Source organism: Echinops telfairi, unplaced genomic scaffold (genome assembly GCF_000313985.2).
Source record: "Echinops telfairi isolate 266 unplaced genomic scaffold, ASM31398v2 ScPeMD7_7424;HRSCAF=8462, whole genome shotgun sequence".
NCBI lineage: Eukaryota > Metazoa > Chordata > Mammalia > Afrosoricida > Tenrecidae > Echinops > Echinops telfairi.
In genome coordinates, this window is record NW_022111324.1 from 86884830 (window position 1) to 86912371 (window position 27542).

General features: G+C 43.0%; 1 protein-coding gene and 1 non-coding gene across 2 annotated transcripts in view; one reads left to right on the forward strand and one right to left on the reverse strand.

The window, feature by feature from the left end:
• Nucleotides 1-27034, forward strand: part of FAM89A (family with sequence similarity 89 member A) — a 41737-nt gene extending 14703 nt beyond the window's left edge. Inside the window, exons 2-3 of the mRNA XM_004712199.2 lie at nt 3-241; nt 25933-27034. Coding sequence (XP_004712256.1) covers nt 3-241; nt 25933-26196 — 503 coding nt within the window. The 3' untranslated portion in view covers nt 26197-27034. The remainder of the gene's footprint in view (nt 1-2; nt 242-25932) is intronic.
• LOC115872475 lies at nt 2679-2806 on the reverse strand. Its single transcript, XR_004047874.1, has one exon. It is a non-coding gene; the product is annotated as a small nucleolar RNA SNORA30/SNORA37 family (small nucleolar RNA).
• Nucleotides 27035-27542: the final 508 nt, after the last annotated feature.

Here is a 27542-nt window from a genome sequence, read left to right on the forward strand (position 1 = left end):
AGGTGTGCGGGGTCTGCGGGTCGACGGGCTGCCGCCGCTGCCCAAGAGCCTCAGCGGGCTGCTCCACTCGGCGTCGGGCGGCGGCGCCCCGGGAGGCTGGCGGCATCTGGAGCGGCTGTACGCGCAGAAGTCGCGCATCCAGGACGAGCTGAGCCGCGGGGGCGCTGCCGCGCGCGTCCCGGCCACGCTGGCCAAGCCCCCCAACTTGGACGCGGCCCTGGCGCTGCTGCGCAAGGAGATGGTAAGTGGGGTTCCGCGGCCCGCCCCTTGGCGTCGGGGCGCCCCACACCGGCACGTTGGAGGTCGCCAAAGCCGAGACCCCGAGTTGCCCGCGCTGGCAGTTTTACACCCACCCGCCCACTTCCTGCCAGCTTTGCCCCAGGCGCCTTTTGTTTGCCCTCGGTGTCCTTGCCTGGACTCTGACCTGGAGAGGGTCTCCCTATTCTGAGGTCCGCTTTTTAGGGGCAGCGAAGCCTTGGCTGCCGGAGGCGCGGTTTGGGGTTCGTGCCTCTCTGCACCCCAGGAGAGACTTTCACTTCTCCCGGGGAGTTACGGATTGCGCACGCTGGTGTTTTCCTTCTTAGAAGGGGTCACTTTTTTGTCTGCTGCTGGTGTGAACCACAGATTGGAGCGAGCCCCGCCCCCGCCCTCCCTCCACCCCATCCCACCCCTACCCCGTCACCCTTCCCCAGCACACTTTCAGGTCGAGTTTTCAGAATCCGATGACCTCTCCGGTGGCTCTGGCCCCACAGATGGCTGCGAAAGCGGGGCGCGCTAGGCGGCCCCAACCCTCAAAGTCCTGTAAAAGGCAAAATCCCCAAACCCACTTGAAACTGCTGGGCATGAGGTAGCCCTGAATTGTGTGTGGGATCCAGTCCTTAGGGTTTGGTTTCTCGCAGGCCTGCGGAAGTACGCACTTTTTTGGTGAATCCCCAGCTTCCACTCGCTTGCTTAACCTGATCTTTTCTCTAAGTAGAGGACGGTAAAACCTTCTTCCTAACCCTCTTGCTTACCCTGACCATCTCTATGCCACCTCCCCTTCTTCTTTAAATCCTATTTAATTTGTTGTTGAGAACAGAGCAACAAAATATGTACCATCTCAACAGTTGCTGCACTTACAATTTAGTGCCATTGATTACTTTCTCACGGTCCTTTTCTGAGTTCCTCCTTCATTAACCTCAGCTCCCTGCCCACTAAGGTTCTTATCTAATCTTTTCAGATTCTGTTGTCAATTTGGTCCAGTGTAGATCTTCAAAGGGCATTGTGCTCAAAGCAGACATTCTTTACTCAGCTAAACTATTTGACTCTAAGACGATTTAGTTATTTTTGGATTCAAGTTTAAAGATGATCTCAGGGCAATAATTGCAGGGATTCATATAGCCTCTATTGCTCCAATAGATGAGTCATGAGGGTTTGAACGTCTGTTCTGTATTTTGCCCCATGGAGTCTTCGGTAAAAAATGTTCAGGAATGGAAGCAGGGCACCATCCACTTCTGGTCTCATGGCACACGAGGCAATTAACTACACGTTCCATATGTTCCTCCTATTCCTGACTTTCCCCAAGTCCATGGAGACCACTTAGGTGTCCACTTGTAAACGTTTACAGCAAACTAGTAAATAGAACAGAAGCATTAACACACAGTTAGGCTCATTTACTGTAATGTCTCATGAAACTATCGGCAGGTATGCATTGCGCTGTGGACTGAAAGTTCAATGGCGCGACAGTCGCTCCTTAGGAGAAAGGTGAGGCTGTCTGCTCCTGCAAGGAGTTAACTACGGAAAGCGTCAGCTCTGCTCTTTCTGGGAGAGGGTCAACTCATTGGCAGTGAGTTTAAGTTTTTGTTTGTTTGGTAAATGTGTCTATCACAGTTTAATGTATAACCTAGTGACAGCAATTGCAACAATAGGCTGTGTAAACTTACCCTTATTTTGTTCCATATTTTCATCGCTGTTAAATACCCCCCACCCCCACCCCCCAACCCCTTCTCTCCTGCCTATGGTAACCACTAATAAACTTTGGTCTCCATACATGTGCCTTTTCTTATCTTTTTCTGTAAGTGCAGACATACCATATTTATTCTTTTGCGATTGGCTTATTAGGTCAGCATGTCTTTAACTTCCAATCTAGTGTTTCCCAAAGTGGGCAATACCGTCCCCTGGAGGGGACACTGGAACAATCAGGAGGTGCTGGGAAAGTACAAGTTTTGATTGAAGGGATGAGGGTGGTGTGGGCATGAGTAATTTTTTTTTTTTCTTTCTGAAAAGGATTGATAGACCAGATAAGTCTGGGAACCTTTGCTCCAATTGTTCTTGTAACATGCATCCAGACTAAATTTCTCCTACTGCTTGAGTCCTATTCCATTGTATTATGTATCCCATTTTGTTTAGTCATCCATCTACTGGTGGGCATTTATACTGTTCCCAGCTTTGGGCTGTTGTGAAGGATGCATCAGTAAACATTGGGTTTTAGTTTTTTGGAGGACCTGCCATGCTGGTTTCCATAACAGCTGCGCTATTTTGCTTTCTCACTAGGAATAGATAAGGATTCCAATTTTCCCACTCCATCCAATATTTGTTATTCTCTGGTTTGTTTTCCTTTGTTGTTTTTTTCCCCCTTCATCTTAGCCGTTTTAGTGGGAGTGAAATGCTCTCTTTTCCTTATTTTCCTTATTTTTCTCAGTGGTCCCAGCAGCTGACCACTGCCACTGGCACAGTCCCAGGGCAAGGATGCAACTGTGAGTTTTCTCTCAGCACCAGCTACTAGGTCCTGGCCCCACCGCCTGGGGTGGACTTTTGCAAGTGCCAGGAAATGCTCTTTTTCATCTCTTTGATAACTGGTGACCTTTAGTATCTTCCTGAGTTTGGTGGCCATTTGAATGTAGATACTTCTGGGTGAAATGTCAGTTCAAGCCCTTTGCTCATTTTGATTGAGTTGTTTGTCACTTTGTTAAGTTGTAGAACTTTTGTGTGTATTTTGATTTTTAGTGCTCATCACATGTATAGTTTCCAGAAATATTCACCCAGTTGGTAGTTAGCCTTTTCACTCTTTTTTGTGTGTAGCTTTTTGGTGAACAAAACGAATGCTTATGGCCCCATGTTTTATTTGTCTCTGCCTTTTGTGCTTTTATTAAATTAGATACTCTGTTGCTAAAAGCTAAGCCTGACAGCATTAACCTAAGAATTTCATCATTTTAATTTGCACATTTAAGTCGTTAATCCATTTTGAATTTGCTTTTGCATTTGGTGTGGGGCAAGGATACGTTTTCATTTTTCATCATGTGAATGGATATCCAATTTCCTAGCACTTTATTGAAGACTCTTCTTCCCCATTGAATGGGCATTGTATCCATATCCCAAACCAGTTGATCATAATAGATGTGTGAGTTTACACCCTCACTCCCATTTAAACACCTGTTTTTTTTCATCTGGTCCCGGTCTGGCACACCCTAATACATGTACATCCCAGTGGCTCTGTGGACAAGGCAGAAGAAAGATGAGGCTGTCTGCTCCCATCAAGATTGAGTCTCGGAATCCCTATTTCGGGCTTACATGATTGGGAATTGACTTGATGGCAGTGGGTTTGTTTTGGTTTAATATAGGAAAGCTGAGTTTCTTTAAGAATAAATTCACAAAAAGGTTTATCTTCAGGATCATTGAAGTCTGCATTTAGAGCATTTAGGATTGCTTGTAAAAATTCCACTTAAGTATACTTTTGGGGAGCACAAATAATCAACCTGTTTTAAAAATTAAATTTTCATTGAAAACAGTCCTAACATTTTAAAATCATTTAGATATTGTTTTTCCAACCTGTAGCTGGCATTGGAAGCAATTTCTAATTCTTTCTGGTAGGATTTTCAAAGTGTTTAACTGAACCACATAAATTCCAAGCCAATTTTTAAAACGTATGCCATCTAGTCATTCCGACTCATAGGAAACATTAATTGACAACAGTGTGTACAGCAGATGGACTGCATTTTAATTAGCTGGATCTACAATGAGCATGTTTGCAGTCTGCACTTGGACGTGGCATAAACATGGAGGAGAAAAAGGAAGGGACCCCTCCTCCTTCCCCAGTGATTAAGTTCCTTACCTGAACAGCAGCAGCAATAACAACAACAACAGGAAATCCTCAGAGCCTTTCTTATTGTGAAGCTCTAGGTGATAGCATGACTCTGGAGTTTTGCTGTGGTGGCTTGGGATTCCATGTAGCATTACCGAAAGTGTTTTTCCAGGCCCCTCCTGGTGTGATTCAAATACAACCATAACCTTATAATTATGCCTTGGAGCAGAGCTCTCTCTAAACCTGACTGATTATTTGAAGCACACAGAAAATAAACATCTGTCTTTGGTCTGCCTGATATTTAGCTGAGATAACGGTAACCATAGGAATGGCTACCGGCCTCAACAAAGTCATTTTCAAGATAGGTCACACGTTCTGTAAAAGCGTGCTGGCTTTTGGGGTTTTTAAAAATGTGTTTTGCTCTGAGTGGGAACTGATTGGGAAGTTCCCAAGAACAAGGGCAAAAGAAGATCAGGCGGTTCATTTCTGAATGATTTCTGGACAAGCATGTGTAGACGATCAATTTAAGTTGAAGACCTGGAGGTCAGATCTGTTACAAGGGAAATAGCTAAGCTGGTCATGGCAGCATAGGACAAATACTTTAGAAGAGTCCCCATAAAGAACGAGAGAGAGAGAGAGAGAGAGATGACAATTTTTTAAATACTTTTATTGGGGGTTGCTACATCTCTTATCACAATCCATACATTCCTCCATTGTGTCAAGCACACTTGTACATATGCCGCCATCATCATCATTTTCAAAGCATTCTCTTCCCACTTGAGCCCCTGATATCAGCTCCCCATTTCTTCCCCCGCCCTCCCCCACCTGCCCTCTCTCATGAACCCTTGATAAGTTATAGATTATTTTTCCCGTATCATACATCGTCCTTCGTCTTCCCTTATCCACTTTTCCATTATTCCTCCCCCTGGGAGAGGGGGTTCTAGGTTGATCCTTGTGATTGATTCCCCCTTACTCCCCCCCCCCTCCCCTAATCCCCTGGTATCTTTACTCTTCTTGTTGTCCTTGAGGGGTTTATCTGTCCTGAATTCCTTGTGTTTCGGGCTGTTATCTGTAGCCAGACTCTGAGAAGTGCAGATTGGATTGCTGTGTGAGGGAGCAGGCAGCTAGGAGGATGGATGGAGTCAGCCGGGCGTAGGTAGAGGAGGGCGTTAAGCAGGAGAATGGTGATCTGAGGTGTCTTTTGAGGAATTAATCTGAAAGCAGAGGTTGGTAGTGGAAGATACTAGAGATGTGCCTGGAAGATGTGATGAAAGTTCCAGCAGCAGAGTGGGCTTAGGTAGAAAGAAGGCTCAAATGGGAGGAACCTTTCTGAAGCAGAATTTGCAGAAATGTTGACCAAATGCCTGAGTTGGGAAGATGTTGAAAACAGAATCAAAGGTAGCTTAGAATTGTTAATAGAATGTACAGTTAAGCAAAACAATGAAGAATTATAATCCTGGTATCTAGAGATAATTTTTGGGGTCTTGCCACCTAGGCACAATCCGTTTTTGTACATTGGATAATTTAATCTGTGTATCTTCTCCATGAGATAGATACTCAAAGACTCTTGATGTTTTAAAGAAAATCATATACTCATAGGTAATTTAAGTGGACTCTTCTAAGATCACAGACCTAACCAGGTCTTTCTGGCTCCAAAACTGTTTAACTATTACACTGCTTATACGTACATACCTATTCTCTCTCATAGGAATCGAAAATATACATTGGGTTGTTTTTGTTTCTTTTCACATATTGTAAACCTTTTCTATGTCAATATATAATATACCATTGCTTTCTAAACTGCTGTCTTCAGTGACTGTATAATATGCTATTTTATGGCAGTAATTAATACGTGAGGCTTTGCTAATTGATCACTGGGAAAGTGAAGTTCTTCGCAGCAAGAGGGATCAAGAAGTGTGGCTGTTTTTGTGAGAAAGTGGCTTGCCGTTACATCAGGTAGAGTATGCTAAGCATTCAGAAGGTGGATCTGGAGAGTGGGGGAGAGATTTTGACCTTGAGAGGACCCATTGAAAAGATGGTTGAAGCTGAGGGAGTAGATGAAATTTCAAAGGGAGAATGTACCAAAAGGAAATGGATGGTGGACCCTCGGAGGAAGCTGGTGTCCAGGAATAGATAGTGGAATGAGAGGCCTTATAAAGGCAGAAAGGGTTCTGTTCTCTGGTAGTTGAGGCCCTGCTTTGAGCATTGTGATTTCAATTTCAGATGTTAACATTTTTTGTTTTAGTAGCCGTTATTTGTAAAAGTCTGTACCATTTGGGAGTCCCCAGGCTATCCTCAAATGAACCCACTTAAATTGTTATTATGCTATAGACTTACAAAAATTTAAAAAGGTTATTTCAGTTGTTTACATCAGAATATTTTTAGATTGTTCTCAAAAAAGGTTTATCCGTGTTAGGCATAAAGTGCAGCGGGGCATACAGGGATGAAGAGGAAATACCGAGATGTTAAGAACTGTCTTGTGCCTGGGAGATCCACACATCTTTACATCAGCATGGTTGCTTTCGGTTAGACCAGTTCTCAATTTTCATGATCAGAGACTCATATTAGTAATAGAAGCTCGGTTTGGACTAACTTTTGTAAATGGACAATCTGTTAAAGATGAAAACTTTAAAAAGAATAATGTAATGTTATGCCCGCTAGAAACAGCCTGGAGCCAGGACTGCTGAGGAAACAGGATGTCCACTATGTTCAACTCCCTCCTCACCTCCCCACCCCAATTTCATTTGTCCCTTCATCTAAGAACATGACCGCTGACAGTTTCCTTATTTTCAGTTCCAACCATGCTTCTTAGTTCCAGTTTGTAATTACTGTGGAAGAAGGATGCCATTGTGCCCAGTTCTGCACTAATTAATATTGACTGAGGGTCAGATCAACCAACCATGGGGTAAGGCTGGGGAGTGAACTTCCCCAAAGTTTCCTCAAATAAAGCAGAGGCTACAGGACAGCCCAAATAACAGATGTCTGCCATAGGATCCTGCTGATGCCCTAAAAATACTTTGTTCTCAAGGGTCCCACAGTTTGAAAGATTTTTATCTGGTGGTCTGATCTTATTTCCTAAATATGTTATTTTTTAAATTACCATCATGGTTTATGGATGCCCTTTACACCTGTGTCAGTTGGGACTCCTGGCAGAATTATTCTTGGCAACATTTTCTACACAGGCCACCCTTCCCTCCATCAGTTTCTGGAGGAAGTTAAGCTCAAAGATACTTGAGTGACGTGAGTGCGAGATTAGAAAATGAGAGAGCTTCTTGGAACAGAAGACCTTTGAGGGCCAATGTCCTGGGGCAAGGTGGGGGTACATAACAGACTGCAATCCCCAAGATCAGCGGTTTGAAACCCCCTGCACCGCCCGCCGCGGGAGAAAGATGAGGCATTCTCCTGTCTCAGCAGCCAGCAGGGACAGCTCTGCTCTCCTCTAGGTTCCTGCATGTCAGAATGGACTCGATGACGTGAGCCTCCTTAAATCATCAGAACGATGACTAGTTTGACGTGAGACCCTCTCCTGCATTTTTGTCTGTAAACTATGAAACCGTTATTTTGGTTTCTCATCTCTGCATGAGTGGGTAGACATCCACACACAACTTTTGGGCTGTACAACTGTAATGGTTTAATGAAAACATGAATCCTTTTTGTCTAGGAGAAAAGTTTGGTTTCTGAAGACTAGCAACCCTTATTTCCCATATCTGAGACAACAAATGTTGTCTTACCATTGTCTCCATCCAAATGCCTATAGCGAGCCAACTAGTGAGCTTCTCCAATGGACTGTATTCCCAGAGATAAGTATTTAGCTTGAATGGGGAGACACCCCAAAAAGCGATCCACTTTTTTCCTAGATGTCTTTTCCTAGAAAGGCAGTTTTAATCTTTTAAATAATTTATTGTAAAAGTCCAACCTCAAATTGGGCTCGTGAAATGCCTTCTGAAATAAAACAGCTTTGTCCCCGATGCAACATTCATGATCGAATTTGATCAGTGGAAACTAGGAATGCCCTATGACCTTTAATACAGACCAAGCTTTCAGTAATCTTCCTACTAGCATGCTTTCATGTAATACACATGCAACGATGGGCCACCAGCTCCAGAAACATCCAGGTTCCTTGCTAAATGAATATTCCTGGATATTATTGTGTACATACTGAAACAAGATCTGGGGAGAAAACAGAATCTATTTTTAATGCGTTCTTAAGACACAGAGAAAGCCTAAGCCACGAGTCAATATTTCACATGCTTTGGTCCTAAATGATATTTAGCAAGCCTGTTTAGCAAGCCCTGTTGTGCCACAGAGCGCTTATTGGGCAGATGAGGGGTAAATACTAGAGACTCACTACAGCACTGTGATTTTGTTTCCCCATTGCCATTGTAGATCTTTATTGTTTATAAAGGAGTTTGCTCTGTTACAAAATAACTTGATGGGGATGTTTACCTATTGCAGTGTGCTTACTTGAAGAGACTCCAGGGTCAGTGGATTATGTAATGTGGCTCTTCTAGCCAGTCTCCATCTCTCACCCAACGGCCTTTTCCTGCGTGGGACTGGTAGGAAAGTGGAGGAAAATACTGATCGGATTCACCTGAATAACTGATTAGGATTCACTGGAATCCCATTTTGGGGCATATAAAATAAGCCCTCTGAGAAGCAGGAGAGGGGGAAGGGGATCTCGTTATGAGCAAGAGCCAGGAGGGAGCCCATCCACGACCCTGAGCTTCCTACACAGTCAGAAGTTGGATTCAGAAGGCAGCGGTGATATCAGAGGAACAGCAGCAGAACCAGAAGCCAGAACATGAAACAGAATGGTGGATTTCCCAGCCCGTGAAGCAAGTAAAGCTGAGTACTTTGAGGCAGGAGATTGGCTTGTGAGTGAGGTGCCTCTGGGCACTTAATTCAGGGAGCCCGGTGTGCTGACCCGTGGAGCTTGAGCTGAATGCTTTCAGGTTGAGGCTTACAGAGGAGTGGGAATCTATTAGCAGCCCCCAAAGAACTTTGTAACTAGTACTGATGAACATTTCTCATTTGCATTACAACCTGGTAAGTTCCTTAATAAGCTCTAATAATTTAGTCCGTGAGTTCTGTGTAGCTATTACAATGGATATTAGGACCCAGATATAAAATTAGAGAATATTAAGACAATATAGACACTTACACAGCAGTATCTAGTTGTAAAATCCATTTAATGCAAAGAACTAGAAGAGAAGGGCACACTGGCTGTTCTTGAGTGTTAGTTCATTAAAAATGAAACTTTGTGTATAATCATCTTTGAAGGTTTTAGGCGATACTTAACCACTACAGTGCCAGTGCCCATTCTTCGAATATCCTCCCAATAAAAGTGAAAACTTTCAAAGCATTTTCTTTCTACTTGAGCCCTTGGTATCAGCTCCGCATCCCCCCTTTCCCCTCCCTCATGAACCCTTGATAATTTACAAATTATTATTTTTTCATGTCTTGTACTGTCCGATGTCTCTCCCCAACCCCCTTGTCTGTTGTCCAACCCCCTGGGAGTGGGTTATAGGTAGTTCATTGTGATCTGTTCCCTCTTTCTCCCCCCACCTTCCCCTTCCCCTCCTGGTATGGCTACTCTCAGTATTGGTCCCGAGGAGTTTATCTGTCCTATATTCCCTGTGTTTCCAGTGCTTGAGACAATGAATGCATGTATGGATTGTGATAAGAGTTGTATAAGCCCTCAATAAGATGATTTAAAAAATATTTTAACTATCTATCTTCCTACTTCCTTTTCTTCCAGCCCAGCTTTTGTCCTTTTTGAGTGTTCTAGCCCTGAATTAAAAGCCCAGTTTCTTCACTTAATAAAGTTTCTACTAATTTTTAAAGAATTACAGCTCCCAACTGCTCTTGAATTAAACATTACATCACCTTTCAAAAAAAAAAAAAGCAAAAAAATTAGCAAGAATGTGTCATGCCTTGTGCATGTAAAAGCACCTGAGTATGGGGCTGCTATCCACTTTTAAAAGTGAAAACTATAAAAGCTTGATTAAAATAATAAATATAAAGGACATCTGTGGCACTTCAAAAATCTTGTGGAAAAATCCCACTATCTTTCAGTTTCATTTTTCTACAAACTTTTTAAAGTCTCCTAGCATATGGCTCAGTTTTCTGCTTCTGAAATAAAACCATGTTTGTCCCCACTGTAACAATTTCGATTGAATTTCATCAGAGGAGACAGGAATGCCCTATGGCCTTTAATCCTGGCTCGTACTTCTCCATGGTCTTTTTTTCACATCGTGAAACAGGCCCCTTTGAGAGGGAACTTGTGGAAGCAGTTGACTTCTCTGCTGAGCAAGGCTTCCGACATGCTATTTCCCCTTATTACCATCAATCCACTATTGCTCTGTTGTCCACCGGTTGCCATCTACGCATACAGTAATCTGTCACAACATTTATAAAGAAATCAAATCTTTGGAGTGATCCTTGGGTGTATCTGCCACCATTTACTTTCAGTGTTTAACTTCTTGCCCATAACATTTTTCAATTCAGGTGGGTGGGCTTTTGCTCAGAAGGTTCAGCTGTGCATTTTTGTATGTTGTCTCCAATTGAAGGTATAGTCATAAGATTGAAAGAACTGGAAGATATTTTTCATATAACATTAAACTCTAATCTACTACTATACCCACCTGGAGGGCATTGTATTTATTGTGCACTAGGCTTGTGAAATTTGGACATTGACTAAGGAGGACCAAAGCATGCTTTTGAATGATGGTGCTGGCGAAGGATACTGAAAGTATCACGGACTTCCAGAAGAACAAGCCCTTCTGCCTTGGAAGGAGTGCAGCCGGAATGCTCATTAGAAGAGAGCACGACGAAACTTTGTCTCACTTACTTTGGACATGTTCTCAGGAGAGACCAATCCCTGGAAAAGGACATCGCTTGCTAAAGTAGAAGGGCAGCAAAAAAGAGGAACCCCCTGGATACAGGAATTGACACAGGAGCTGTGACAGTGGGCTCAAGCGCAGCAATTGTGACGATAGCACAGGTCTGGGAAGTGTTTCATTCTGTTGTACAGAAGCGTGGCTGTGAGTCAGAACAAACGACGGCACCTAACAACAATTTTACAAATAGCGGAGCTCTTCTGTAGTTTCGTAGTTGTTGTTGTTAAAGGCTTTCCTTCATAAAATGTAAATGCCTATTCCCTGGTTGTTAGAGCCTCTTTTGGCTCCACTTCGTTTCCGGTGCCTCACATTAGAAGAAGCCAAGACATTTCTGGGGACAGTGAGCGAGTAGCAGACCGTGGCCCTGGGCTCTTGGCATTGCTGTTGATCGCTGAGGCCAGGTGGGCAAGGACATTCAGGAGGAACACAGGATCCATGATCCCATTGCAGTTCTCTACCACCAAGAAGCAATTGGAAGCTTTGGAGCTTTGTTCCTGAAATGTTCCCTGGAAACTTCACAGGATTGCTTGAAAACCAGGTTTCTCATGATTTTGTAGGGAACTGTGTCCCACAGGCTCCATTAGCAGGAAACCAGCTATAAGCTGTCTAGGTCAGATATTTGACCCATCTTTGCCCAATGTCATTCTTGAGAGTCCTGGCCTCTGATCTATCTCATTCTTTGCCTACAAGCTCCAGATGGTTCCAGATGATAATCTGTCATGGCTCATAAAGGTTGTTCATTCTTTCCTCATCCTAAAAACACTTATCACACTTTCTAGAGATAGAAAACCTCAACCTTCTTTATGGTTAGATTGAAATTCTTTAAGATTCTTGAACTAGCCTAGGTTTGTGAGAGCTTGTAGTCTTTCAGGGAGGGAGGTTGTTGCTTGGCTGAAGGAGTGAAGGTGGGTGGGTGGCTCTCTGGTTTAGGGATCATGTCTATTGAATGCCACGCCAGTTTCAGCTAGGACAGGTGGTGTGAGGAAGGTTACATAAGGTGTTTGGTGTGTTATTGGGTGTGTTGTCTATCCTTAGAATTTGAGATCGTATCTCCAGTTGAAGAGAAATAGGCACAAAGTTACAATGTAAAAGAAAGCAAAATAGATCTCATGTGTTGCCTAAGGGGGAAAATATAAATATTGAAAGAATAATAGTGCTAGAATTTGGAGGGGGGAAAAAACCCTTTTGTGCATTGCTGGTGGAAGTATGAAGTACAATGTTTTTTTTAAGGACAGTTTGAAATACCTATGAAAATTAATGTATGTCTGTTTTTTGACCTCATAACTACCTTCTCGCAATACAATTTAAAAATGTTAGTGAATAAATGGTTTGTTAGTGAGATCACAAAAGGGATGTAAATAATACATGTAGTATGACTATTAACTTCACATGACTAAAGTAATTTATTGAATCTCACACTAGCATAAACATAAGATTATTTCATGATTAAAAGTGGTCCAATTCTTATAACCATATTGATGAAGCTTTCCTCTCATTATAACTCAGATTTTTGTCTGTAAATTTTATTTATTTTGTCGTTGAGTATAGACATAGAAAAACATACACCAGTTCAAAAGTGTCTACATGTATGTACAATTTAGTGGCGTTGATTATGTTCCTCAAATTTTGCAACCATTCTCACCTTGTTTTTGCGTCATCCCTCTCTCGTTAACGCCACCTCCCTGCCCCTTCACTCACTGCCATCACCGTTGATTCTGACTCAGAGATCCTGTGAGACAGTAGACTGCCTTGTGGGTCTCCAAGACTCAATCTTTACACTAGTAGAAAGCATCGTCTTTCATTTGTATAGCAGCTGGTGGTTTCCAACGGCTGACTTTATAATGAACATCCTGATGCTTAACTCATTGAGTCACCAGAGCCACTGCCCCTTCAACTTTTGCTTTGACCTTTGGAGTTTCTGCTGTCAGTTTGATCCTTATGGGTAGTTTGTTTTTAATTCTCTGAAGAATTTATTACAAACTGTCGTAGGCCACAAGGAAAATAAAAAGGACTATGTACAGCCTTACAGGAAACAGGAAGAGAGCTGAGGAGGACCAAGATGAGTCTAGGGCCTTGGTGGGCGCATTCCCGGGGGAGGGAGTCCTCGCATCCCTGGAGGGGGCATGCCCGTCGGAGTCCCCTGTCCAGGGGGACTTCCCACTGGGGGACCCCAGTATGGGTAGTTCTTAATAGAGCAGAATGCTCAAGGCAGACATTTTCTACTAGTTAAGCTAAGCTCTTCATTTGGTTTAAGAAGACTTCAAGGGGCTGTTTTTGTTTTAGGGTTTAAAGATTATTTCAAGGCAGTGTTTTCAGAGGTTTATCCATCGTCCGTGGCTCCAAGAAGCCTAGAGCCCATGAGAATTAGACATTCTATTCTGCATTTCCTCCTTTTGGATGAGGATTCTTCTATGGGATCTGTTCTGTGCCACCCAGGTCTGAGTCTCATGGCAAAGGAGGTAGTTGTTCACAGAGGCAATTAGTCATATATTCCATCCCCCCTCCTCCTTTTCCTCCTTTTCCTCCTCCTCCTCCTCCTTTTTGTCCTATAACAGATACCAAGACCCCACTTCGGTATAACAAACTAGGAGCTAGAACCGAAGCACTAAACAAGTTATTAGGCCAGTTAACTGGGATGTTCCATGAATGAAACCATTTTCCTAAATCTCCAAACTAAGAAACCAAATCTGATGTGGTGTGCAATTTACATAAGTAGGCTCAGCAGCTACTCTTTTTGTTATTGTTGTTGTTAGTATGTCTGTCTCACATCTTTTGCCAGTGTAACTTTTCACAGGTGCACAGCTTCGTGACAACTTTCACAATTGGTTGTTCAGTCCTATCCTTAATCGATGCAATATTTCCATCACCATTGACTTTCCTTTCCCCCATCCCTCCTGCTTCACACCAACAAACCCCAAACTCAGTACCCCAGAGTCAATTCTGACTTACGGTGGCCCTCTAGGCAGGGAAGAATTGCCCCTGCCGGTGTCTGGGATGGGAACTCTCTAAGGGGAGTAGAAAGCCCCAACTTCTTCCCATAACCAACCATTAACAAACTCCCCCTATAGTCCAGGGGTCCTCAAACTACAGCCCGCGGGCCACATGCGGCCCGCCGAGGACATTTATCTGGCCCGCCGGGTGTTTTTGACCCATTTGTTTTTTTACATCAAAATAAAATATGTGCTGTGTGCATAGGAATTTGTTCATAGTTTTTTTTTTTAAACTATAGTCCAGCCCTCAATGGGTCTGAGGGACAGTGAACTGGCCCATGTTTAAAAAGTTTGAGGACCCCTGCCCTACACCTTTGGTCTTACTTATCTTTTTATGTGACACCATTGTATGTGTGTCTATACATATTGTTCATCCATTCATCTGTGATGGGCATTTAGCTTATTTCCACCTTTTGTTTATTGTGAATAGTGCTGTAATGAACATTACTACAAGTTTCTTTCTAGTGTCTGCTTTTGAGTTTTTTAGGTACACACCTGTATTAGTCTAGGTACTTTGGAGAAACAAATCCACGGCGACTCACATATAAAAGAGAGTTTTATGTAAAGAAAAGGTGCATCACAAAAACATTCCAACCCAATGCTGCCCAAGCCCACAAGTCCAACATTAACCCATTAACCCAACACCAGTCCACAAAGTCCTCCACCTCACAAAACAGAGGCAATGATGCCAACTGCAGGAGGAAAGCTGAGTCCGCGAACGTGTAAGCATCTCAGCACTGGCAAGGGTCTCCACACAGCTGCTCCAGCACCCAGGGCTGCATCGGGATAGATCCATGCGGCTTCTCCTTGGGGATGTCTTGGAGGAAGTCAATCTTGCAAGCTGAAGCAGGGAACTGCTAAGGCAGCTGCACCCGATACAACCATCACAAAACAAGAGACCTGAGAACTAGAAAGGCGAGGCTTCACCACCCATTTATCCCTCCACCTTTCAACCAGCCCCACATGTGATTATCGGCCAGGCTGGCACAATTAACTAACTCAACACCTAAAGTGGAATTGCTAGGTCATATGGTACTTTTATTTTTAGTTTAGATTTCTAATGGTGAATGTGAAATGCTTTTTTGTATTTATTGGTATGTATAAATTCATAATCCATCTCTATATGCTTATTCATCCATTGTTTTTGGAAGGAAACCTTAAAAGTGTCCTTGTAAGTTGATGCATATTCATATAGCAAGTCAGAACATTGAGAACAGCCCCAAATAAAAATCCTCCTTAATAAACCATGGTGAACCTGCAGACCTGCTTTCAAATCCCTGCTCTGCCACTTACTAATGATAGCATCTTATATAAATTCCTTTCTGTGTTTCAGTTTTCTCATCTTAAAAGAGAATTAATAGGTATTTCACAGAACAAAGAAGACGATTAAATATGTGTCTAGCACTGAAATTATTGTTTTAGAGTGAATTACTAGCCATTGGAGCAGTTAGCTGGTCAAAATCATGCAGTATTTTAAGGCTTGTAATAGATACTACCTGTTCCTCAGAAAAATTTTACAGTAACATAGTCCTAGCAGTGCACACCTATTTGTTGCATGCTCACTTTCTTTTAGAATTATTACTAATTTTTAGAATTAGCAATAACACTCCTGTTGAGGGCAAATGTGAAACAGTTTGGAAAGGTAGTTCTCTAACTAACCAGACTCCTTCTCTAGGTCATTGTGTTTGGAACATACAACAACCTTTTTCTGTATTGGCGCCCCCAAGTTTGACGATTGCATACTATAGTTCCTAATTACATAGCTTAATTTTTGACCTGATTACACTCCTATGGGAGGTGGGGTAATTTTTTGGTGTAAGTGATGGCAGAAAAGTGGATTCTTGTACAGGGGTGGTGCTTGTTTTAGAGAGCTCCCCAGTCTGACTTACAGAGCGGAGCCACTGCAGCAGCCTGTTTGGCTTCCTCTCTAGGAAATTATACTATTTGTTTTGTGTTTGTTTTCTTCTTTCTGCTCACCACTGTCTTTGGGAAGAAACTGACTTTGTTTATGTCTCTAAAATTTACTGACTTTTGTAAAAGTAAGAGAAATTTTTAAAAGACCAATTTCTTTTTACTAAAAAAAAAAAACCTCAAAGGTTTTTCATATCAACAAAAAGTCCTTTTCACTTTCTTAGCCTCGTTTCTAATGGTAATGCTTCCCGTGTACGTTTTAAATGTGCAGGACAGGCCCTTTCCTCTCTGCTGCACTTGCCACATGACTCAGAGTTTTGGTGCCGTGAAACCAAGGTGGGAACCAGCTGTCTGCCTGAGGTATATTTATGTGGTAAACCTATGATTAATTTTTAAAGACCTTTGACTGTGAATTAGATGAAGATAATAGCTTTACATTCAAGAATTCATACACATTTTGTTTCAACCTATTATTCCTTTGGAAAAAATCACTAGTGAAAGGAAACCATTGCTAGTGTGGCTCGGCATTGTTGGCTCTCTCTGTTCAGAATGCCCAGGATTGCTAAGCCACCTGGGAGAGCTGCAGGCAGGGTGTAGGGGGAGAAGACAGAGACGGAGGGGAAGGAAGCAGGAAGCCTGAACAAAGAGAGGGGAAGGAATTGCCTGAGCAGTTTAAAGCAGTAGAAACCCGTTGATTGTTCTGTTTCTCTTTAAAATGTTTAAATTGTATAAAATTTTAAAAAATGTTTAAAATGTATAAATTGCTGGGACTTAGAATTCTGTTTTTCTGAAATTAGCTGAACTGGAGTTTTTAAAAAGTGTTTTTAGGACAAAGCTGTATTTTCCAAAATCCAGCCATGAATGAGAAGGCCAGCCCTCCGTCAAGTCCACAACACCAAACTACAGACTGCCCTGTTGGTGGCGTGGGGGCTGGGGTGGCCATTAGTGAGCTTGCAGGGGGACTTTCTACTTCCCTTCTTTTCCAGGAGGAGAATTTCTTGTTGACGAGTGGTTCCACTGTATCTTGGAGCACAGCACCACAGATTCAGTTGCTCACTCTGGTCCTTCTTGCTTTTTCCCAGGTGCACAGACCATGTGGCTTCCCTGTGGAGAGACTGGCTCTTGGGGCACACGGCCACTTGTCACTCTCTCTGCATCTCACTACAGATGATAGCAACATAAAGAGCATTTGAGAGCAAATTTGATTTTGTATGTAGCCAGACAACTTCCAGAGGACCATCTTGGGATACATACACAAAGGGCTGCCTATTCCATCCTGGCCTCCATCCTCAAAGCTTCAACCTGTCCAAGGGCTGGTAGCCAAGGGTCGGCAGGTCCTGATGGTTCTGCTGCCAGCCCATTCCTGTAGCCAGATGTTCCTGGACATTTGCTTTACCTTTGGCAGCCTGCACCTCGTGGCTTTGCCTGTGCTGAGAGATCTGAAGAAGGAGGGTTGCTGTGTCAAAGGTTTGCAAGCTGCATGCAGAGAAAGACGACCAGTGGCAGAGAATAACAAATGTCAAAAAACAGACAGAGAAAGTAGAGTTCATTTGAGGTTGAAGCAGTCAAAGTCTAAAATGTGAATGAGAAGCTGGCATGAAGCTAGGCAGTTGAAGAGGCTTTAGAGATGAAATAGGAGTAGTCTCCACTTAATGCTTTCATGAGATGCAGATAGGGGAGAAAAAGCCCTAAGCCCTAAGAATAGATTCAGACCAGAGTACAGAATGCTGGCTAAGGGTTTTTGACTTGTGGAGAATAGTTCAGAGAAACTGTTTTTCATCAAAAGACTACCAGAAAGCTGAAAAGACAAGTGACTGACTAGGAGACTATCTTTGAAAGCCATATATCTAATGAACTATATCAATATGTATCAACTTAAGCAATCCTCATGGTGCTGTCAGGTAAATGATGGACTGCTAACCACAAGGTCTCCACCAAGGTCTCTGCTGATCTGCAGGAGAAGGATCAAGCTATTTGCTTCTGTAAAGATCAACAGCCTCAGAAACCCTATATGGAGTTGCTATTAGTTGGATATATAAAACTTAAGAGATTTAAACCTTGATAACTTAACAACAAACCCATTCATGAAATGGACAAAACTTTAATAGACATTTTGTCGAAGGAGCATTCAAATGACCAACAAACACTTGAATTAGATACTCAATGCTATTAGCCATCAGAGAGATACAAATCAAAACTACAGTGAGATACCATTTCATTCTCACTAGAATGGTTAAGATAACAACACACACACAAATAGTGGGGGGAAATGTTGGTGGAAATGTGGGGAAATTGGCACTCATCCATTGCTGGTAGGAGTGCAAAATGTCCAAGCCACGTGGAAAACAGTGTGGCAATTCCACAGTTTCTCTAAAACCTAAACAAAGAACTATAATGTGATCCAGTAATTTCACTTCTAGGTATATACCCGAAAGACTTGGAAACGATGACTCTAAAAGGGATTTGTGTGTCACTGTTAATTGCAGCAGTATTCAGCCAGAAGGTTGGAAACACTCTAAATGGCCCTCAGCAGATGAAGGGATAAACAAGATGTAGTACATACATAGAGTTCTACTCATGTATTAGGAGTGATGAGGTCGTGATACCTGGTGGTACCAGATGGATGCAGTTTGAAGACAGCATGATGAGCGAAATTAGTCAATCCCAGAAAGACACATATTGGATGATCTCACTTGTATAAGAAGACAAGACAGGCAAATGTATAGACACCAAAGTTTATTAGGGAGGAGAGGGAGGCGGGAAAGCCCCAAACCAAACCAGCGTAGTTGACTCCTAGTGAGCCTATAGGACAGGGTAGACCTGCTCGCCAGGATTTCTGTGTAAATCTTTATGGGATATTTAGCCTCCTCTTTCTCTCTCAGAGCAGCTGGAAAGTTCAAACAGTTGACCTTGCAGTTAGTAGCCCAAGGGGTTACCTACCCCCTATGCCCCCAGGACTTCAAGGAAGGAAGGTGAAGTTAGGTGATTCTGAAGTTTGGTTTCTGGTGATGAAACGTCACATCGATTAAGGGTAGTGTTGCACAGCTGATGATTGTCAGTGGTGACAATAAGCTGTACAACTTGAAAAGTTGAGTTGACAAAAACTGTGTGATAAGCATATTTACAGCAATAATAACAACAACAAAAGAGTAACCGTTAAGGTTACTCTTGCTTATGTACAACCTCATGGGATTTAGTTCCTTAGTTTGGAAGTTTAAAGTTATAGTTTCATGAGACATCCCAGTTAATTAGTTAAATAGTGTGTTTAATGCTTCTACTCTACAGCTTAGCTCACCGCAGAGTGCCTGGGGTAGGAAAAAGCTTGCCAGTAGTCATCTGAGGCACAGCATTTGGTCTCTAGTGACCTGGAAAAGGGAAAGAAAATGCAATGCCAGGAATAGGAGGAGCATATGGCATGTGTGGCTAATTGCCTCCTTTACCATGAGACCAGCAGAATCGGAGATGCTGGCTTCTACTCCTAAATCTTTTTGCCAAAGATTCCACAGAAGAATCCGGATCCAAAGGGGTGAAAATGCAGAGCAGATTGAAAATCCTCATGACTTACCTTTGGAGCCTGGATGAATCCCTGAAACTAGATCCTTGAAAGGATCTTTAAACCAAAGAATATTCACTAAAGTCTTCTTAGAACCAAATAATAGAGCTGAGCTTAACTAATAAAAAGTATCTGCCTTGTGCATAAGAATTATCTGAATGGGATCAAGTTGACAATGACCACTTGAAAGATTTGGAACCTTAGGGGACAGCGAGTTGAAGTTATGGAGAAAGGAGTGAGAGGATGAATGGTTAAATAAGTTGAAGAATGTGTCAGCATCACTGAGTTGTACATGTAGAAACTGTTGAATGGGTGTATGCTTTGCAGTGCATATTCGCAACAACCAGGTAGTAAAAGCGCCATAGCGATGGAATTACATGTGCTCATTTCATCACTCACCTCATGTCACAGCAGATTTTGTGGATTTCTAGTAAGTGAGTAGTAGTTTAGTGAGTTGCCTGAAAAGGTGGCCCCCAGAAGCTGGGCTGTGGGGGAAGGTCTGTCACTCAGGCATGGGCGTGTATGTGCGCATGCACGTGTGTCAGCCTTTTAAATTACACGGTTGGTTGGGTAACAGGTTGAATGGCAAGACTCACACTGCATTTCTAATAGGTCAGACCTTTGTTTCTAGGACAGTTCCACCTGTTGACAAGGCTGCTTTGTTAGTCATCATCTGATTGCTGCAATGCAGAAAGGTCCGGGACAGTTTGCTTTGTTGCCAACTCTCTGCCTAGTGCTAATCCTTGTTAAAACTGAGGAAGTACGTTGGGAATGGTACCTATGTAAAAATCAAATCCCATCCCTGTGACTCCAAAAGCATGTCGATCAAGCCAAATCGATTTATTATGAATTCTGTTTCACCAGCTGTTGTGACATGGCCTGCATATGCAGAACTTCATCGTGACTATCCCCTGCAACTAGGTCAGAGCTCACCAATTAAAGGGCTCAATCTTCCTCACTGTCAAGTCTGTTCAAAACTTCATCTACAAGCTTGTGGGCTCTAGCACACTCCTTTCTTTTTTCTTTTTTAATCATTTTATTGGGGACTCATACAACTCTTATCACAATCTATTCATACATCAATTGAACACACTCATTTCTAACAAAAGGCTACACATTCATGATTTCTCACTAACTCTTCAGGATGCTAGCTGTAAACTTGGGGGTCCTTAAGACACTCCCAGTTTTGACTAGCTGGCTCCCACTACCTTGGATTTGCTAAGAAAAACTCAAAGAACTCAGGAAAGTGCTATACTTATTACAGTTTTATAATAGAAAAAGAGATACAAATAGATTATAAAGTGAGGGTTTATAATCTGGGAGGGTTACCAATGTCCTCCCAAAAGGGCTCCATATGTGCCGATGTCCAACCAAAAAGCCCATGGAGCTCTACTGCCCAGTCTCTCTTAGGGCAGCATGATGCAGTCATGATTGATTAGTCAACCCCTTTCTCTGAGGTTGGGTTGATAGCATAGGGTGGTCTTTTGTCACCTCATTAGCGCAAACCCTCAGGTGTTGTCTAGAGACTTTGTCCGGGACCTTGAATTGTGGGAATTAACGAAGAACCAAGGACAGGTGCCAGATTCTTTGGGTAAAGTTAAATTCTTTACCCCACAGTGCCTTAACAAGGAACATCTAGAACCTTGTGTCTTGAGTGGAATGGTGTCATGGAAAGCCATAATCTTGGAGACCTAGAAGGGAATTATTCAAACCAGAGAGCCCAGGCTCCTACTGTACCTGGGCTGAAAGATTATCCCACAGAGGTGAAAAAGGGCTCAGTGCTGCATTTTCCATCATTCCTTCCTGAGGTAGGAAATCTCACCTTGGAGGGGTCTAATCCTACTGTCTAGCAAAGTGACTAAGTAGTGAATCATTCTCATCACTGTTTGAGCAAATATTGAGAGCATGTAACTTTATTCATGTTTATACCTTAATGCATAAATTCTACACACAGATATTTAAATTTTCTCAGTTAAAATCTTGTTTATATTCGGGTTTGGATACTATAGAAGAATCTTGAGAAACAGAGCAAATCCCGAGGAAAGAAACTAGGCAAGGTAGGACCAGAAGATCACAATGAAAATAATTGAGAAGATATTTAGCTCAGAAAAGAGAAGATTTATTTTTTAGGGGTTGGGATACACGAGTGAAAATTATCTTCATATACTTAGAGTGGTTACAAAAGAGAGAACTTTGACATGTGTATTGACAGATTAAACACAGATAGCACTGAGTACTCTGCAGACCGTAAACATGGGTAGATTTTGACTATAGGAGAAACCATTCCATGTAGTCAAAAAGAATAACCGGCTTGGGAAGGACGGGGTCTTCTTTTTTCAGTTTTGAAGTTAGACGGCCAAAGGCCTTTCCTATTGGAGCTCTGCAATGGCCACTTTGCTTTTCACAAAGCAGCTTTGCCTGTTCATTTTCACCTAACTTGGCTACACTAGGGTCTTCTGAACTGGGATGCCCCGGGAACTGTCCCCCACCTGGGCTGCCTTGTATGCTTAGCACTGGATGGGGAGGGGAGAGCAACAGAGTAGTAGCACTGGTGACTGCTGTCTAGGTCAGCGGTTCTCAACCTGGGGGTCGCAACTCCTTTGGGGGTTGAATGACCCTTTCACAGGGGTCGCCCTGCTCATAACAGTAGCAAAATTACAGTTATGAAGTAGCAACGAAAATAATTTTATGGTTGGGGTCAACACAACATGAGGAACTGTATGAAAGGGTCAGGGCAAAGGTTGAGAACCACTGGTCTAGCGGATCCTTTGTTAACCAGTAAGCTCTAAATGGGACTCAGGCTAGCCTACTGAAGAAACAATAATAGCAGCAGTCGTTGGTATTTTTAGAAATATGGTAATTGTCCAGGGTCACATAGCTACTAAGTGGCAAAGCAGGATCTGCACATGAGCAGGCAGGCACCAGAGCCTACACTTTTAACTTTGTTCTCTTCTGTCTTGCCTGATCTAGAATTGAGTACTCACTAGGGAATATAAATGGCCCAGAAAAGACAAATATGAGGGGGCTTCCAAAAGTACCTGGGAAAATGGCATGAAAAGATAATGGGATTTTCATTTCATTCTATCTACTCTCCAATATGGAAGCTGTGTGTCAGAATCTTAAGTCTCCACAGTGTATGTATACATAACATGGGGCAGGTAGAAACACAGCTCTCCAGGCACTCCCTGGGCATTCAATGTGCCTGCCAGGGCGAGCTGTGGAGCCTGGCACCTGGCACCAACATAAGTAAGCACTTAACGAATAGCAGCTCTACAATGTTGCAGACAGCAGTCAGATTGCTGTCTCGGGCAGGCAGTAGTACATGGCATCTAGCGAAGATTGAAATTTGGCCTCAGCTGGAGGATCAGAAGTCTGTGATTAGAAACAAGAAAAAAGATGACACGACCTGTCTTCAAGTGCACTGGGGCAGACTGCATACTCTCATGGCAGCTCCAGGGCCTGGGGAAGGATATAGGTGGAATACCCATTGAAATGTTTCAGAGAGCTGAAGAAGCACTGGAAGCCCTCGCTCTGTGCTAGGAAATTCGGAAGACAGTTACTTGGCCAACTAACGAACGGGAAGAGATCCATATTTGTATCCATTCCAAAGAAAGGTGACCTACAGAGTGCTCAAACTGTAGAACGATATCACTGATATCACACACAAGTAACATTTTGCTGAAGATCATCCAACAACGGTTGCAGTAGATTCAGGACGTGGAATAAGGAATGGCATCGCTCGTATCAGAAATATCAATCTAATTGTGTTCCATTGACTATGCCAAGGCATTTGACTGTGTGGACCATAATAAACTGTGGATAATCATGAGAAGAATGGGAATTCCTGAACACTTCATTGCGCTTGCTTGGAACTTGTACATGGATAAAGAGAGAGTTGTGCACACAGAACCAGGGAATACTGCTTGGGTTAAAATCAGGAAAGTTGTGTGTCAGCCTTGTATCCTCTCACCATACTTGTTCGGTCTGTATGCTGAGCAAATCATCAGCAAAGCTGGATTATATGAAGAAGAGCGTGGCATCAGGAATGGGGGAAGGCTTATTAACAACCTCCAGTATGCAGATGACAACCTTGTTTGCTGAAAGTGAGGAGGACTTGAAGCACTTGCTGATAAAATAAAGATCAAGGTTTGCAGCCTTCAATATGGATTATAACTCACCACTAGACCAATAGACCATCATGATAAATGGAGAGAAGTTTGAAGTTGTGAAGGATTTTTTTCTTACTTTGATCCAAAATCTATGTTCATGGAAGCAACAATTAAGAGATTAAAAAAATGTGTTGTCGTAGATAAATCTGCTGCACAAGACCTCTTTAGAGTATTGAAGAACAAGGATGTTTCTTTGAGGGCTAAGGTGCACCTGATCCACACCATGGTAATTCTCCCTTGCATCATATGCACATGAAAGTTGGACATTGAATAACATTGAAGAAGACCGTAGAAGAATTGATGCATTTGAATTATGGTGCTGGAGAAAAATATTGAAAGTACCATGATCTACTAAAATGGCAAATCGATCTCTATTGGAAGAAGTAAGACCAGCATGCTCCCTAGAGACAAGGATGGCAAGACTACATCTCATATACTTGGACATATCGTCAGGAGATACCAGTCTCTGGAGAAGGACGTTGTGTTGGGTAAAGTGGAGGGATGGGGAAAAGAGGAAGGCCCTTGACAAGATGGATTGATAAAGAGGCTGCATCAATGGGCTCAAGCCCAGGAGCAGTTGTGAGGATGGTGCCGACGGGCAGTGTTTTGTTCTATTGTGCGTAGGGTCGCTAGGGCACAAAGACACAACAACAACACACCATGGAGAAGAGGACAAAAAGATGATGGATCTTTCCCATGACCTTTTGGAAGCCCTCTTGTAATTGTGTCAAGAATTCTACTTCTTTTCTAGAACTGGGAATCAGTATCTATTGGGGGGTCATTTTAAAAACACAAATATCAGGATCTATGCCCCATCATGCCCCATATGCACACACATTGTAGTTCAGAGAAACAATGGTGTCTGACCCGCCCCCGTCCCCCCCCCCACATGCAGGTAGCTTGTGGCAGTGTGGGTGCCTCGGATCACGCATTTCTTACCTCCTACAACAGAACAAACCAAGTTATTGCTGTTGATCTGGTGACAATCCAGGAGGGTAGACCTGGTCCCGAGGCTTTCCAAGGCTGTAAATCTTCACAGAAGCAGACTGTCATATTGTTTGCCCTTGGAGACCTGCTGGATCAGAACTGCCCACCCTTTGGTTAGTAGCAGAGTACTTAGCCACTGAGCCACCAGGGCACCGTTCTTATCTCTCATAGGTGTACTAGTGAGATGAGCATGCCGCTGAGCCAAGTCTATGCTCTCATCATGATAAACTCTCTTCTAAAAGGACAAAGAAGCAACAGTTTGCTGCTGGAGTCTTGAAAGTATGTGAACGAGCCGCTGGTGACACAATCTAAGTTTCTCTATGTGTAGGCCCTGTGAGGGTGAGGACCTTCTGCAGTACCATCTGGAGTGGACATGCTCCAGAGGCCATCTGCCAGGATGGTGGCTTTTAAAGACCTTGTTTCAGTTTCCTTTAACTTGAACATATATATATGAGCAATTGATGGTCTGTCCCACAGGTCGCCCCTGGCCTGGTTTGGACTGCTGATATTGATATATTTGATATTTGTGTATTCCATCTGGAGAAGTCCATGTGCATAGCACCTTTTATTTTGCATTGCCAAATGGTCAACCTTTCTCTTTGTGAGATTGATGTAACAATGTACTTCTGGGTGGGCTGTGGGGAAGAGAAGAATTTGAAGATAACTAGATATCTAAGATGTTCATGTTTATGATTTCTTCATCACTTAACTTTGAAAACCACCCACTCTCAGGGAGGATTCTAGGGGGCTGTACCTAGTAAGTCTCTTACCTCATTCACTCTGTGAAATGCTCCGATAGCCATTCCTGGATAAGACAGACTACTGCCTTGAGAGGAGGGGTCTAACTGCTTCTCTTGAGTGCCTGGGGGCCGGTTGCTTAGCGGGTGGTGCTCCAGTGGGCAGACGGATGCACTCTCCCACATGCCAGAGGCACCTGTTGCCCCTAGATTCATGAGAATAACTGGGTTTCTTGGTATCCTGATGCTTTAGGAGGGAAGTCAGTGTGGGTCTTCCCTTCATTTGACCAGGAAGAGGGAATGACATTTTGCATGTTGGCATGCAGAGAAACCAGCTGGAAATGCCAGATGTGCACTTCTGTGGCATCAGCAGGTGATTTCAGAAGCACCACAGGCTCAGCCTCATTGCCCCACACCCACAGTCCTTCTTAGACACACTAATTATCTGAGGTGTGGGGAAACTCAATTAAGGTTTCTCCAAACTGGAAATGCAAAGCATCCAAGCAATGCGTAGTCACTAGCTGGTGGACAGACTGTCCAATCATTAGTAGATTGCTGGTGGCATGTGTAAACGTAAAATGAACTCAAGTGTTGAATTCTTGTTTTTCATCCCACCCCTCTGCAAGGTTGGACTCCGGCAGCTGGACATGTCCCTGCTTTGTCAACTCTACAGCCTCTATGAGTCAATTCAGGAGTACAAAGGAGCGTGTCAGGCAGCCTCCAGCCCAGACTGCTTGTACGAACTGGAAAATGGCTTCTTTGATGAAGAGGAAGAGGATTTCCAAGAGCAGGACCAGCTCCGTGGCAGCAAGGAGCGGGAAGCCCCTCGGGACGGGATGCTGCCGGTCTCGCCCATGTCCAGCAGTGACTGGATCCTGGAATCCATCTAGGTTCCTGAGGACTGTGACCGTGGGGGGAACCCTTATGGTTGGACACACATCAGCACTTGCTTCTCCTCTTGCAGATACTCCTTTCAGGGCCCTTCTGTGCTTCTCCAGCCGATGGCCTGGGGGCTGGACACTGCCAGGTTAATAAGTGAGCAGGCCTTCTCCATCGGCCCATGTGGGCGGTCTGTCGGATGGCTGGAGTTTCTGCCTGTGCGGGCCTGGGTGCTTGGTCGTCAGTGTCTGTGACTCTTGCTGGGAATCATCTGATCGTGATGAGAGTCTCCCCAACCTGCCTTAGTAATGGGTGTCAGATTCGGGTGGTTATTGTGCCGGATAACTTCCTTACAGCTAGTTGGACACCTTCTTGCCTCAAGGTTTGGATGTATGAATAGTAACATTTCACCGTTTCCCTTTCCTCAGGGCCTTTTAGAGCTATTCCTACTATTTAACTAAGCTTCCAAGTCACTGTTCAGCTGTACTTATTTGTAAGCTGTATTACTAACTGTCCAAGCAAATCAGGGAAGGCTTTTTGCTCAAAAAGTAAACATTTCAAATCAGAGTGTTTTTTCCCCCTCAATCCATCAGAAAACTGAGATCATTCTTTGTCCACCAGATATATGTAGGTGGAAAGCAGATATATTCAATGAAAAAACTTGGGCAAGCCCATGTTTTGTTTTCTTCATGGTAATATGGTAATTTTTTTGCTTTTAAAGATTCTGATGTAAACTAGTATGTTTTAGATGTACTAGGATGTAAACTACCCTCCTCTGCATAAAACAATGGTTACCTTAAGCCTTAATATATTTATTAAACTACTTTATAGGCTAAAATTACTAAGAAATAGTTTGTGTATGTATTTATTATTTTTGTCTGGGTAGAATGATCAACTTTCATAACTTGAATGCTCTGAATCAAATCAAACACTGAGGACAATTTCAATTTGCTTTCTGTCCATTAAGAATCTGAAAGACACTTTAGTCCTCTTTTAATCTGACTCTGGATTCTTTTTATTAAAAGTAGCCCACCTTTTATTGCTAGGTCTGAGCAATAATCACATTTATTTAAGTTTTGCTTTGTGGCAAGAATATACACACATCAACTCAACATTTCTACATGTGTAATTAAGTGAAAAAGATTACATTTAAAAAATCATTTTATTGGGGGCTTGTATAACTCTTGACAATCCAGACATCCATCCATTGTGTGTCAAGCACATTTGTTGCCATCATCATTCTCAAAATATTTGCTTTCTACTTGAGCCCTTGGTATCAGCTCCTAAAATAGATTACATTTTTAAAAAGTGTTGAAATCATTCTTATTGGTCAGGGATTGGATACTCTAGACTCCTA